General features: G+C 41.2%; 1 protein-coding gene across 1 annotated transcript; it reads right to left on the reverse strand.

The window, feature by feature from the left end:
* Window positions 1-162: 162 nt before the first annotated feature.
* On the reverse strand, window positions 163-13,003 carry LOC138958229 (uncharacterized). The gene is made up of 3 exons (XM_070329333.1): window positions 12,102-13,003; window positions 3,627-3,779; window positions 163-1,759 (listed from the first exon to the last, which is right to left on the reverse strand). Exons 1-3 carry the CDS (start codon window positions 12,337-12,339, stop codon window positions 1,488-1,490), a joined length of 663 nt encoding a protein of 220 aa, XP_070185434.1. The 5' UTR covers window positions 12,340-13,003; the 3' UTR covers window positions 163-1,487.
* Window positions 13,004-15,529: the final 2,526 nt, after the last annotated feature.

Consider the following 15,529-nt stretch of genomic DNA (forward strand, 5'->3'; position numbering starts at 1 on the left):
CCAATTTGTGACCATTTCTCCGCTCACAACAAAAGCAGTTTACATACAATAAAATATATACTCAAGGACGATCTGAACAGAGCAGTAACATGTACATGCAGGCATGGGAATTCCAAATTAGAAAAAACTCTGAAAATAGGCCAGGGGGACCGGGGGGGGGGGGGGGGGGGGGGGGGGGGGGGGGGGGTGAAGCCCCCCGGAAGGAAAACAAATTTTAGACCAATATTTTAATAGTTCTTGGGTAAGCAAATAATGGATAGAGAGACAATAGTATACATATAATTTAATTTACCTTTTTTTTGCCGCGGACAATTTTTTATTTTCGCTGAATGTTATTTCCTTTTCGATTTTGCGGACAATTCCCATGCCTGACATGGAAAGCCTGCTGAAACAAATGGTAAGTCCGCTAAACGAGTCTCAACTTGTGAGAACTCAGCTTCCATTACCATTTCTCCTGTTGATCGTAAAAAAGAACTGGTGGCCAATCCAGTAAGTATTGAAAAAAGTGCTGACAATGCTCCAAGCCCACTCACACACAGAACTAAACAGAAAAACTGCACACATGTACGCTCTTTTCCAATTTGTGACAGTATACATCCCCCCTCACAGCAAAAGTATTCAAGTGCGATCTAGACTGATCGGAACAGATGGCCAACAAGATCTGTATGTTCAAACTCAGTCACTGGCTGTTAAATACTCAACTAATACCCCCACCTGACCTGGGAACCCCTGTTTTGCACTTGTAGTATTCTCAAACAAACTTGGGTGTACTTTCAGAAAAATGAGCGTACTCCACACAGCATTTGAACATCCATGATTCCAACATGCTTTACATGCGGCCGTCGCACCGTTATTTAAGTTTACTAGTACATTTAAAACAAATGCTTCTTTCTGTTTACTGACAAAAATGTCATTACTTGTACTGTATGTGTAAAACTACTGGATCGGCCCTTGTGAAGAAAAGTAGTCCAGAATTTTTCTTGTTGTATTCTTTTTCACTGACCGTACTGATCGTATTCTAGACAATCATGCGTACAAAATACGGCGAAATCGAATGGGTTCCAAGGTCTGCGCTACCCTTCCTCACCGGAAAACCCTCTGACTATCTCTATAAAACGCCCTGTGGAAGTAACGTCGCATACCGACAGAAGAGTGAACATTTTGATATCCGTTGAGCAAGGCGTCGAACCACACATAGGGCTTATTCTGGAGATGGAACTTCCACACAAAGAAAGTTCCAACCATTTCCAGCCCACTCACACAAAGCACATAACTATATATGGCAGAGAGGAGAGAGACACAGACAGACAGACAGACAGACAGAGACAAATCTAACACCGCCCATGTTGTGAGAGCCACCAAAACAGACGAAATCAGCCCATCCAGGCTTTATGAACTCAATTAAACGGTGCTGATTTTTTTTCTTTGGCTGATCACCGGAAAAAAAACCTCAGTCTTATTTCCCCGACAGGATAAGATACAGAGATCTACACTGCCATGTTGCGAGACCCACCGAAAGAGACCGAATCATCCCATCCCCTGGCTGTGGGAACGGCAACGGCAGCGCTGACCAAAATGGTCAACACCGCAGACACAGCCTCCAGAGCAAAGCTGTAGCCCAGGTGTGTGTTTTCCTGCAGTATCTGGGCCAAGGCAGACAGGTCTGGGTTGTCATCACCGCCAAACATGCTCATCTGGTCTTGCATCATCATGGTGTACTCTGCTCCGTAGACAATCACGCCGATGAGAAGAGTGATACCTGAGATAGTAGAAAGTTGATGTAATATATAGGGTCACAAGTTGAAAAAGAGCGTATGTGTTTGCAGTTTTTCTGTTTAATTTTTTGTGTGATTGGACTTGGGACATTGTCAGCATTTTTTTTTTTAATGATGCGAGTGTAATGTTGTGTCTATAAATAGTGTATGCCAATGGCAGAAGGGGGCTTGGGGGTGGAGGAGTGTGGGTGAATAGGTGTGGGTGTGTGTGTATGTCTGCTTGTGTTTTGGGGTGGGTGTGTGGGTGCGCTTTTATTAAGATCATTTTCAAGAAAAAAGTTCACAGCTTTAAAAAGATTGTCTAGTCTAGGCCAATGGAAACAAATCAACCATGAGTAACAATAGAGAAATAAGTCGAAGGCTTAACTACAGGTTTATTTCATACTGAGCAATTTCTTCAAGACTAATTACTTAAAGGCTGACATATAGTCCTATTCAATTAGTTTAATTACTTCCAGGGCTTTTCCCATCGTTGCGGGATGTATAAATTAAGCTTCCTGCAAAGTTTTAGGTTTGAAGTCCTTACCAATTACGAGAAATAATTAATTCTTTATTGCTATGTTTAGCAACAGTTCTCCAGGACTTGGGCTATTTTTAGACCGTCAACACAGACAGTACAGCTTCGTCAATCCCCGCGTGAAGGAAATCGCTCACCTTCCACGTGCAAAACGTAGTGATATTGACACGCCAGATTAGCGCGGTAGCGTATTGTGCTAAGCAGGAAAGCGCGCTTTTCTGTATTCTTGTTAACTTCGCAATTTCCGGAAAACATCCACTTTCACTTTGAGACTGTTCTGTTTACATTCGACACTATCAACACCACTTTGCAATACTGAAATAATTTTTTCTGTGTTTGAAAGCTACAGCCAATCGTTATTATATCCCCTTAGGTACAGTTTTATAACATTATTGGCACATGTAAACAATATGAATTAATTAATGAACGCTACGTATATGGCAGCCTTTAAAAAAAGAAACCACTTCAAAAAAAGGACAAACAGAAAAGGAAAAGAATAAAACCCACAATAGACAATATTTACATTTTTTGAACAAGAAGAGCAAACGCTCGATCGAGTCACTTTCGCAGTTCTGAATATTATATGAGGCATCAGATGGACAGGAAGAAATTGCTATTCACAACACAATGAGTCACGTTCACATAAAATTTGAGCCCGGTCACTTTTATAGTTTCCGAGAAAAGCCCAACGTTAAGTTGTGTGTTGCCGAACAGAAAAGGCTAGTTATCTCCCTTGTTTTTCTGATAACGTTCGTAAAAGGCTACAGATGTAAATACTTTGATGTAAAGAATAATCCTACAAAGTTTCAATCACATCCGATGAACTTTGTCAAAGATATAAAATGTCTAATTTTTCCTTTGACGCTGACCTGTGACCTTGAAAAAGGTCAAAGGTCAACGAAACCATCGTTAAAGTGTAGAGGTCATTGGAGGTCACGACTAAACAAAATATGAGCCCGATCGCTTTGATAGTTTCCGAGAAAAGTCCAACGTTAAGGTGGTGTCTACGGACGGCCGGCCGGACGGCCGGCCGGACAGACTAACACTGACCGATTACATAGTCACTTTTTCTCAAGTGACTCAAAAAATATGACATTGGACACACTCAAGGCCATGCTAAATAACATGTTGGTATCAATCCATTTTTAGTTACTATTAATGTTATTTTTATGAGGCTCGACGGCCACCTGAGTTAAAGTTGCACTGGTACTCTGATGCCACAATTGCATGGCTCAAGAAAGGGAATTCCAACATTCAATTCATTAGTCTGCATGCAGAAAAGACACCGGCTGTTACTATTTGTCTCATGGATAATTAAATAAATTCATTCTTACCAGAGGCAAGGCAGATTCCTGCAATGATGAACGGAAGCAGGCGTGCGCGGTCTCCTTTGCTTTCGCCAAAACAGTTGTAGATCATGAACGCCAAAGCTACCACAGCCATGATCAGGGACAGGATTCCAAGCGCCTGTACTGCCTTCATCCAGTCTGCACATCAGAAGGAAACGGAAGTCAGAAGGAAACATAATGTCAGACTTTTCGTTTAATCATCCGCCAAGATCAGACCATCTTTTAATCATTAAATTAATTCAATCCAGGCGTTCACATTGGATTAGCCTCGCCATGCACTTGCAACCAGACCCACAATCAACAGCTGGGCTACGTTTTGCATTGAACTGGACATTTTCTTCTGAATCATATTTGTGAAATACAGTGGTACCTGTGACGTAAGGACACCCTTGGGACCAGCCAAAAGCGTAGCTAACATTGCAGGTGTCCCTTCGTGACAAGTATATTTTAATCAAATTTATAAACAAAGAGACAACAGAAGGTGTCCTTTATCGGGAGGTGTCCTCTCATCAGAGAGGTCTTACATTTCAGGTGCCAATGTATACCAAACTTACCCTACCAGCACAAGACATGATACGCAACATATTTCGATTAAAGTTATACAGTCGAGAAAATTATAGCAATATTTGTAATTTTCATCTTCATGCTCACATAATACAACCACAGGGCTCCCCACAGACACTACACCCAGAGACACTACACCCAGAGACACTACACCCAGAGACACCACACCCACAGACACCACACCCACAGACACTACACCCACAGACACCACACCCACAGACACCACACCCAGAGACACCACACCCAGAGACACCACACCCAGAGACACTACACCTACAGACACCACACCCACAGACACTACACCCACAGACACTACACCCACAGACACTACACCCACAGACACCACACCCACATACACCACACCCACAGACACCACACCCACAGACACTACACCCACAGACACCACACCCACAGACACCACACCCACAGACACTACACCCACAGACACCACACCCACAGACACTACACCCACAGACACTACACCCACATGCAGACACTACACCCACAGACACCACACCCACAGACACCACACCCACAGACACTACACCCACATACACCACACCCACAGACACTACACCCACAGACACTACACCCACAGACACTACACCCAGAGACACCACACCCACAGACACCACACCCACAGACACTACACCCACAGATACTACACCCACAGACACTACACCCACAGACACCACACCCACAGACACCACACCCACACCCACCACACCCACAGACACCACACCCACAGACACTACACCCACAGACACTTTGTGAATTTAATATCGACTTATGGAAGGGTTTTTTTAGCCCTTCAAAAACATCCATTGTTATAAAAATTTATATATCGGTTAGATTCACTCCGTAAATTTTGCGTTGGTATAGACGTGGAAGAACACTTTCTGAAAACAGTACCAGCAATTATGCATGATAACATATGTAGTGTAAGGGAACCCTCCACTAATTTCTGATAATTCAGCTTCTAATGTATATAGAATCCTATGGTTTCAGCAGCCATCCATGCTCTCTCTCTCTCCCACCCCCCCCCCCCCCCCCCTCTCTCTCTCTCTCTGGAGCATGATCTTATTTTCTTTGTTTATTCTTTTTCGTTTTCTGTGCTAAATTGACTTTTGTGCATTTTATATATGAGAGGGAAAAAAAGGTGTGGGGGGGGGGGGGGGGGTACTGGAAGAAGCCTTTCAGACAGTGCTGGGATGTCATCTGTAGGATTCAAAGATAGTTACTGCATCAAACCCATGTGTACACCATGTGGATCAATTGTACTGTTTCACTCTTGCTCAGGTTATATTTGACACATACCTCATTATAAACAGGTATACCCTAATTACGTGCTTATAACTTGTCATTCTGCCAAGGCAGACCTACCACTTCACCCTGAGGCTATAATGATAAACCTTGACTTACATTCTTTGGCTGTAATTTATGGGTGAGAAGACACCAGCAATAATAGAGTGTACCCTCTCATCATGATTTTTTTCTGAGCAAGAAAGGTTTTGTTCACACACAAGGCACTACCAAGTTTGATTGGTTGCAGTCAAGTCTAACTTATTGGAAGGTTAACTGAGTACAATGGAACCCCCCTTTTAAGACCCCCAATTTAAGACCTTCCCCCTTTTAAGACCTTGCTTAGGGCGGGGATGTAGCTCAGTCGGTAGCGCGCTGGATTTGTATCCAGTTGGCCGCTGTCAGCGTGAGTTCGTCCCCACGTTCGGCGAGAGATTTATTTCTCAGAGTCATCTGTGTGTGCAGACTCTCCTCGGTGTCCGAACACCCCCATGTGTACACGCAAGCACAAGACCAAGTGAGCACGAAAAAGATCCTGTAATCCATGTCAGAATTCGGTGGGTTATAGAAACACGAAAATACCCAGCATGCTTCCTCCGAAAACGGCGTATGGCTGCCTAAATGGCGGGGTAAAAAACGGTCATACACGTAAAATTCCACTCGTGCAAAAAACACGAGTGTACGTGGGAGTTTCAGCCCACGAACGCAGAAGAAGAAGAAGAAGACGACCTTGTTTTTTTCAGATTGTCTCTTTGTAACCTCTGTAAAGTTACCCCCATTTTAAGATTCCCTCCTTTTTAAGACATGAATTTCTCCGACTTTTGAAGGTCCTAAAAGGGGGGTTCCACTGTATAACGTTCGACAGTCGATGGACATGTCAAACTGCCGTGAATTCAAACCTTACTGAGTCTTCACAGTTAAAAGAGTTGATGTGGGCAAGCTTGTGCATGTTTTGTTTTTGTCTAGACGTTCCATTACTACCAATTTTTCTTTTTTTGAGAGCTGAAAGAGCAGTTGCTAATACATGTAGACAGTGTCAGTTCAGTATCATTCAAAGAAAAAGCAGTTCATTTAGTTTAAATGAAATGGGCTAATCAAACAGTGCAAATTACAGGGATATCCTGTAAATGTTCATACAAAGTGTATTCACTATTGTACAGTCATATCCCATGCAGAAAAGAAAAGCCAAAGCAAGGTCGCAGCGACCTCGCTGCGATCTAAGCAGATCACATCAGCAGGATGTACGTAGTCGCAGCTTCCTGTGATGATCATGATGTTGCCGTGACTTGGAATAACCCGTGAATAATGTCATCATCCGTGAATAATGTCACCATCCGCTAAGGATAGCTGGGAGGGGGGAGGGGGGGGGGGGAGAGAAGTGAGGTCATCATTCTGTCTATGTTTACGGAGGACTATGGAAAGCTAATGAGGAATGTTGTTAGACCACCAAACCCACTCCATGGAATCAGAATCAGCAGCACACCCTGTGTGCACTTTTGCTCCTAACCCTTCATTCCCAATCTGCTTAATTCCCAATCTAAGTTCTTCGCTGAAGAAGTGCTGCCAAGTTTGAATGTCTGTGCAGAGAGAACAAAGTGAGGTCAGGGGTCAGGGGTCAGTCAACAAAAGGCCAGTGTCCTGTCCTGGCCCAGCTACAGTGGAACCCCCCTTTTAAGACATTCAACAATCTGAGAAAATCAGGTCTCAAATTTAAAAAGGAAGGAACTTGTCTTAAAATGGGGGTAACTTTACAGAGCTTATGAACAGACAATCTGAAAAAGCAAGGTCTAAAAAAGGAGGAAGTCTAAAATTGGGGGGGTCTTAAAAGGGGGGTAACTTTACACAGCTTATGAACAGACAATCTGAAAAAGCAAGGTCTAAAAAAGGAGGAAGTCTAAAATTGGGGGGTCTTAAAAGGGGGTAACTTTACACAGCTTATGAACAGACAATCTGAAAAAGCAAGGTCTAAACAAGTCGCGTAAGGCGAAAATACAACATTTAGTCAAGTAGCTGTCGAACTCACAGAATGAAACTGAACGCAATGCAACGCAGCAAGACCGCATACTCGTAGCATCGTCAGTCACCCGCTCACGGCAAAGACAGTGAAATTGACAAGAAGAGCGGGGTAGCAGTTGCGCTCAGAAGGATAGCACGCTTTTCTGTACCTCTCTTTGTTTTAACTTTCTGAGCGTGTTTTTAATCCAAACATATCATATCTATATGTTTTTGGAATCAGGAACCGACAAGGAATACGATGAAAGTGTTTTTAAATTGATTTCGAAAATTTAATTTTCATATTAATTTTTATATATTTAATTTTCAGAGCGTGTTTTTAATCCAAATATAACATATTTATATGTTTTTGGAATCAGCAAATGATGGAGAATAAGATAAATGTAAATTTGGATCGTTTTTTAAAAAAAAAATTTTCTTTTCAATTTTCAGATTTTTAATGACCAAAGTCATTAACTAGTTTTTAAGCCACCAAGCTGAAATGCAATACCGAAGTCCGGGCTTCGTCAAACATTACTTGACAAAAATTTCAACCAATTTGGTTGAAAAATGAGGGCGTGACAGTGCCGCCTCAACTTTCACGAAAAGCCGGATATGACGTCATCAAAGACATTTATCAAAAAAATGAAAAAAACGTATGGGGATATCATACCCAGGAACTCTCATGTCAAATTTCATAAAGATCGGTCCAGTAGTTTAGTCTGAATCGCTCTACACACACACACAGACAGACACACACACACACACACACACGCACATACACCACGACCCTCGTCTCGATTCCCCCCTCTACGTTAAAACATTTAGTCAAAACTTGACTAAATGTAAAAAGGAGGGAGTCTGAAATTGTGGTGTCTTAAAAGGGGGGTAACTTTACACAGCTTATGAACAGACAATCTGAAAAAGCAAGGTCTAAAAAAGGAGGAAGTCTAAAATTGGGGGGTCTTAAAAGGGGGGTAACTTTACACAGCTTATGAACAGACAATCTGAAAAAGCAAGGTCTAAAAAAGGAGGAAGTCTAAAATTGGGGGGTGTCTTAAAAGGGGGGTAACTTTACACAGCTTATGAACAGACAATCTGAAAAAGCAAGGTCTAAAAAAGGAGGAAGTCTAAAATTGGGGGGTCTTAAAAGGGGGGTAACTTTACACAGCTTATGAACAGACAATCTGAAAAAGCAAGGTCTAAAAAAGGAGGAAGTCTAAAATTGGGGGGTCTTAAAAGGGGGGTTCCACTGTATTTCTTCAAGTTCAACTTCCACTCAGGAGGCTCACTGCTAGTGTGAAGAAAGGTGGGAGTGGTATGGAGCAGTGGAGACTGTAAACAAAGCAAGGAAAACCCCATTGTGTAGTCTAGTCTCATTATGAGACCAACTAACTTAACCAAAGGCCTCAAAAAGGTTAGGCCAAAAAAAAAAAGGTCTGTTTACGGTAACATAGGCCAAAAAAATATGGTCGGTAGGTCGGGATTTTTTTTTTTTTTTTTTTCCCAAAAAACCATATTTTTACGTTATTTTGCAAAAAAAACAAGATTTTTTTTTTTTTTTTCCCCAAATGCCAAAAAAAAGTCTAGGGTCGCGCGAAAAAAAAATAGGGTCGGTCGGGTTACCGTAAACAGACCTTTTTTTTGGGGGGGCCTTAATGAAAATACTAGATTGCAGGGAAAAAAATATGTACATGTAGCTGGAGAGAAAAACACCAACCGAATATCAGTGAAGCCACTGAAGGGCACGCTTGTTTTGACTGTTTATCAACCTCTACAAGTTGCCCCATGTGAGCTCTGTAATTGTCACACTGATCTAATCTTTACATTTTCGTTCTTTTTTCAGTGATAACACACCCACAGGCCTTTATTTGGAGCATGTCATCAACTTTTCACCGTTTTTGTTGTTTGTGAGTTTTTTGGGTGTTTTTTTTCCCTAGTGTTTTTCACTACATTGTACACCAATCGATTCTCAGTAAATGGACTGCCACATATGTTGCAAGACCACTTTTATTTCACTTGCCCCCCCCCCCCTCCCCCCACACTTTTGGATTTCTAGGCTGGAACCCCAATGATGCTTCATGTTTCACCACATGTCATCAGAATGATCAGACCAAACAGCCAATGGGCGAACTAGCCTTTAGGGTTAACCTGCTTTCCGAGAATTATCAGATCTTGGTGCAATTTTCTAGATGGGAATGCGGTTTTCCCAGGATTGGGTTCTAAAAATGGAGACTTAGGTGTACTTTTAGTAAGGACAAAATAAAAATCCTTGACATTGAGGGTCGAACACAACCAACCCTATTTTCTTCTGCCGATCCCAAATATTTTTTTCCCCACTTTTGAAAAAAAAAATTAAGTTCATAAACTAATGGACATGATTCAAGATTGTGTGCTGCCTTTTTACATTTAGTCAAGTTTTGACTAAATGTTTTAACATAGAGGGGAGAATCGAGACAAGGGTCGTGGTGTATGTGTGTGTGTGTGTGTCTGTGTGTGTGTGTGTGTAGAGCGATTCAGACCAAACTACTGGACCGATCTTTATGACATTTTTCATGAGAGTTCCTGGGTATGATATCCCCAGCTATTTTTTCATTTTTTTGATAAATGTGTTTGATGACGTCATATCCGGCATTTTGTAAAAGTTGAGGCGGCACTGTCACACCCTCAATTTTTCAATCAAATTGATTGAAATTTTGGCCAAGCAATCTTCGACGAAGGCCGGACTTTGGTATTGCATTTCAGCTTGGAGGCTTAAAAATTAATTAATGACTTTGGTCATTAAAAATCTGAAAATTGTAATTAAAATTATTTTTTTTATAAAACGATCCAAAATTACGTTTATTGTATTCTTCATCATTTTCTGATTCCAAAAACATATAAATATGTTATATTCGGATTAAAAACAAGCTCTGAAAATTAAAAATATAAAAATTATGATTAAAATAAAATTTCCGAATTCGATTTAAAAACAATTTCATCTTATTCCTTGTCCGTTCCTGATTCCAAAAACATATAGATATGATATGTTTGGATTAAAAGCACGTTCAGAGAGTTAACAAAAATAGAGAAATAGAAAACCGTGCTATCGATATTCTCCTCGGCGCAACTGCTACCGCGCTTTTCTGGATTGTTAATTTCACTGCCTTTGCCACGAGCGGTGGACAGACGATGCTACGAGTGTACGGTCTTACGGAAAAAATGCAATGCGTTCAGTTTCATTCTGTGAGTTTGACTGAGCTTGACTAAATGTTGTATTTTCGCCTTACGCGACTTGTTTTTTTTATTGCACTGAACATGACAGTGTATGAATCAGCAACCACAAATAAGTGTACTTAAAAAAAAATTATATATATATATATACATGTACAGTGATGTACATTTTTCTAGCAGCCTTTAGGACAATTGTCCTGAAGACTGAAAATCAATAGGACACAGTGTCCTGAGATTGCAATTTCAATAGGACAAAAACACGACTCGTAAAACCGCATTTAAAAAGATTTTTCAGTTTAAATTCTTCCACCTTCCGCGACTGTCATGACTAGATACTCAAAGGATTGAATCACATTTCAAAGTTATTTGAACAGTTGTCGGTTTTTTTTCACTGCCCATCTGTCGACAATGTTTTTCAGGTAGGCATCTGACCGTTCTGCGGGTCCCTCAAGTTTTGCTTTCAGGATCATATGCATGTCCTGGGTTTTGACACACAATCGGTTTCTTCGAGCCGTACACACCAAGTTCTGTACACTGAATCCTCTCTCAATGATTTATTGCTGAGCCAATGAATGCACTCGAGGCAACATATGGGTTCGGTTTTCTTTTTTTCTTCTTGATCCAACTTGAGGATAAATTAATTCAAAGAATCAGATCCTATATGGTGCCTCGTTCACTCAACAAACTAATCACACGCAGTGCATACTTTCGCTTGGCAAAACCGAAACCAGCTTTCCTCACGCAGTGTTTACTTTCACTTGGCAAAACCGAAACAAGCTTTCCTCTTGAAAATTGAACAGTCCGCATGTCCGCTTCATTGTCAAAAACGATCGGACCCTTGACCACTTCTTCTGTAGGTTAATCGGACCTGTGTCCTGCTGGGGTTAAAGCTATAGGTCCTGGGGAAATTGGATCGGTCAGAGACCGGAGACCGACTAAAATGTACATCACTGCATGTATAATACATGCATAAGCTGATATATAATCATATAATATATATATAATATATCATACATGATAAATATATATATAAAAAAAATTGTAAAGGTCATGTATCATGAATTCTGTTTCAAGATGTTTCCTTCATAATCATGTAGGCTTACTCAGCAGCTTCAACCCCAGTACATGAAAAACCAAACTGCGGAATTACATTAATTTTTAGTGTGTGCGTGTGTTTTGCCCAGTTGTTCTTTTTCTGCGTGTTTTTTTCCTTTCCCAGTCAATTGCTTGGTTGTTGTTGATTGGTTCGTTTTTTGTTGTTTTGTTCTTTTTTTTTGGGGGGGGGGATGATAAAAAAAAATCGTTTTGTTTTGTTTTGTCAAATTTAACGTTCCAACAACTTACCTTTCTTGTTTTTTGATTTAATATGATAAAAACAAAGCTTCCTACCTGGCACAGAGTCAGAATCCGGTTTCAGACAGAAGGAAGAAGCGCTGTAGAAATCGTCGCCCTGACCACCCGGAGAGTCCGACTGTCCGCTCTGGTCAGCACCACCCTCCCCCTCACCGCCCAAGTGAGTGGCACCGTCCGGAGGGCCGCTCATCTGTCCCGTGTTGCGTTTCAGGCAGACCTTCCACAGTCCCATTCGGATACTCATGGCCATTGGACCGTGGGTTTGCAGGGACATCCACGCTGATCCAGTTGTGTGTCACGAAACCTACCACGTGTAAAACTACCGCTACCAGCAGAATGCCGAAGCCTAATACTCTGAAGACGGCAACCATTTTTGTTTCGTTTCAAGTTAGTTTGTTTTTTTGGGTCGATTTTCTCGGACGTCCAGCTCTCTGGAATGACGCAGAAAAACACACCGCCTCAATTCTCCGAGGGATAGAACTCAGCAGGCGACTGATAGTTTTGTTGTCAGGTCACTGAAAACTGAAAATTCCTTATCTGTCGCTGTATTCTTGTGTCTTGATTCTTCACGGTGAGCACAAGGATGGGCTAAGCTTAGTGTTTTCGTGCGGGTGCAGGTCAGAATACTGCGGCGGCGCGCTTTGAAAGCGCTAGCCAATCATTTCACTCCGCTAAAAGTGCGAGATTTCTCAGCAATGCATTTCTCCGCGACGCATGGGAGAGTCAGCATATGTAGGCACATGAACTTGACAATTTTCGGAAAACGTTTGTTTTGAACAAAACAACAAGTCGCGTAAGGCGAAAATACAATATTTAGTCAAGTAGCTGTCGAACTCACAGAATGAAACTGAACGCAATGCCATTTTTCAGCAAGACCGTATACTCGTAGCATCGTCAGTCCACCGCTCATGGCAAAAGCCGCATATGACGTCATCAAAGACATTTATCAAAAAAATGAAAAAAACGTTCGGGGATTTCATACCCAGGAACTCTCATGTCAAATTTCATAAAGATCGGTCCAGTAGTTTAGTCTGAATCGCTCTACACACACACACAGACACACACACGTACGCACATACACCACGACCCTCGTTTCGATTTCCCCTCGATGTTAAAATATTTAGTCAAAACTTGACTAACTTGACTAAATATAAAAAGCAACAACAGACAAGGGTAATGTATCAATGGGTTAAAATCATTACTATACACCAGTTGGTTATGCTGAGGGTTGTGTTAGTGTCCTTTTTTGTACTTCTTTATTGATGTGTATTAATTTTTTCTTTCATTTGCCGAGGGTTGGGCGTGAGGTCAGAGAGACAGTGGAGTCTACTTTATGTAATATGGACCTTTAAAGTTCTGACGTTCTACATTTTTTTTCTAAAATTTGAAATTTAAAATACCAATTTCATCACAAATGGCTGTACATGTGACCAACTGGCATGCATCTCCTATCCTATTAATGAATAGCATGAAAATAGATTTCTTGGATCAAAGACTACAGAGACAATGCGATATAGTGGAAGAAGAGAATTTCAGGTGCCTATGGGTTTGCGCATAACTGCTCCGCGAAACTTGATTGACCCCATGCTCCCAGGTCATCAAGGGAAACCAACGTGACCGGCATTGGCATCATTTGGCGATGAGTTGTTTCCCTTCCACTGCGGCACCAAACCACTGAGTTATCTCAGTGCACCAAACAAGCGCATTTTGCTTTTGACAGCTGAAGTTGAACTGTCCAGTTGCATTTTTTGCTTTTTAAGAAAATAAGTTGTTTTCTTTCTGATGGTTCATTCTTTGTGTGTGTCTTTTCACACAAAATGTCAGCCAAGGGTATATACACCTGTATACTGTCTACAGAAATTAAGATTCCTAAATGTGAACCAAAAGATTGTATCATAGACCTATATCCCTGATTGTATGTACTTCTTACACTAGGAGTATTATTGAGTCTGTTGTAACTTTTGGTTTTGTTTGCTGGTTTGTGCACCCAAAACAGGAATGTTCTGGACAGAGAAAGGGAGAATGTACGTTCTGGCTCACCGATTCCGACAGACCCTAAATATTAACGCACAATAGGCTTCTGGACTAAACTTTTACTAAAATGAAACATGCGACAAAATCAGAAAAATACTGCATAAATCCATACAAAAAAAAATACAGTAAAGTAAGGTTGTTTTGAACCAATGCCGGGTCTGTCGGAATCGGTGACCCTGAACGTACATTTCCCCTTTCTCTTCATACAACGCTAAATTTCCATAGCAGACGATACGATGATGCGCGCGCACCTTGCCGGCGCAAATTCTAATAAAATACCTTTCTTTATATATCTACCTAACTTCTATCTTTCAAAGTCCCTTTTATCTTTGATACGGTCCTAATTATATTTAGGTTTGCATAGAAGTCACTGATTAGGCTGGATGGCTGCATATTATTGTGTTATTTACGATAATGCTTCGAACTGACCAAAGCGTCACTCTGACCTTGACCGGTTTTCATGTATCGTCGAGAGAAATTGATTCTCACAAACTCATCTTTGTCTTTTCAATCATTATTTTGTCATTTTTGTATCACTATTACATATCCCGTACTTATGTTGCATATGATTTTAGTTTGTTTATAAGGATTTGGTTGTAATGAGTGATGCTTGGTTCCTCTGCAAAGATTGCTAATTTATGCAGACAGGTACTCGCGCAGGAATTTAGCCGATTCCATTTACTTTTGGACTTTACCGCTTCGTACTAAGTCAATGTATAATTTTCCCCCAAGTAACGCATATCATGATGTTTGTCTAGGGTTCTTCTTTTTATCTGTATGATTTATGAGTTTGTCCATTATTCCAGTTTAGAGAGTTTTGTAATTTTCCGCACTGAAGTTGGTTCAGTGCCTTCACTAGGACCATTGTTTTTGCATCCTACTAAATAAATATAAGTTTTTCCGAAATGTTATCTATTGCAATGGAAAGCTAAAGGTCGTAGCTTTAATTTGATGTATTGTTTGTTAGGATTGGTTATGTATTTGTTTAAATAACGTAGGGTAAAGCAAGTGTAAGAAACACAGATTCCGTGTTTCTGGCCGTATTCAGGCGATTTTTATTCTCGGCGGAAGGCGCTTTCGCTGCAGTCCGCGCCGGGGCTATAAATACAGGCCGGACACCGGCAATAGCATGCATTTGCTCTTAGCAGCTGAACACGGCACTACACTTGCTTTGCTGTCTACGGGTTTCGCCTTCGGTCTCTACGTTTCCTTGCATTGTTTTCTTGAATAAAAAGTTGAAACAAGACGCTTGGACTTGGGCTTCGTGTATCTACTACCCTTCCACTCCTCCACTACAATCTAGCAACGGGGCTTGGTCACAGTGGTTGTGCTGTTCAGACTTGTTGGAAGCGGTGGCAGTTTTCTGTGAGAGAAGTGTTTGACTTTGTGTTTCTGTTGATTAATATCATGTCTCAAGACAGTATTTCTTC

The sequence above is a fragment of the Littorina saxatilis genome, linkage group LG2 (genome assembly GCF_037325665.1).
Source record: "Littorina saxatilis isolate snail1 linkage group LG2, US_GU_Lsax_2.0, whole genome shotgun sequence".
In the NCBI taxonomy this organism is placed as follows: Eukaryota; Metazoa; Mollusca; class Gastropoda; order Littorinimorpha; family Littorinidae; genus Littorina; species Littorina saxatilis.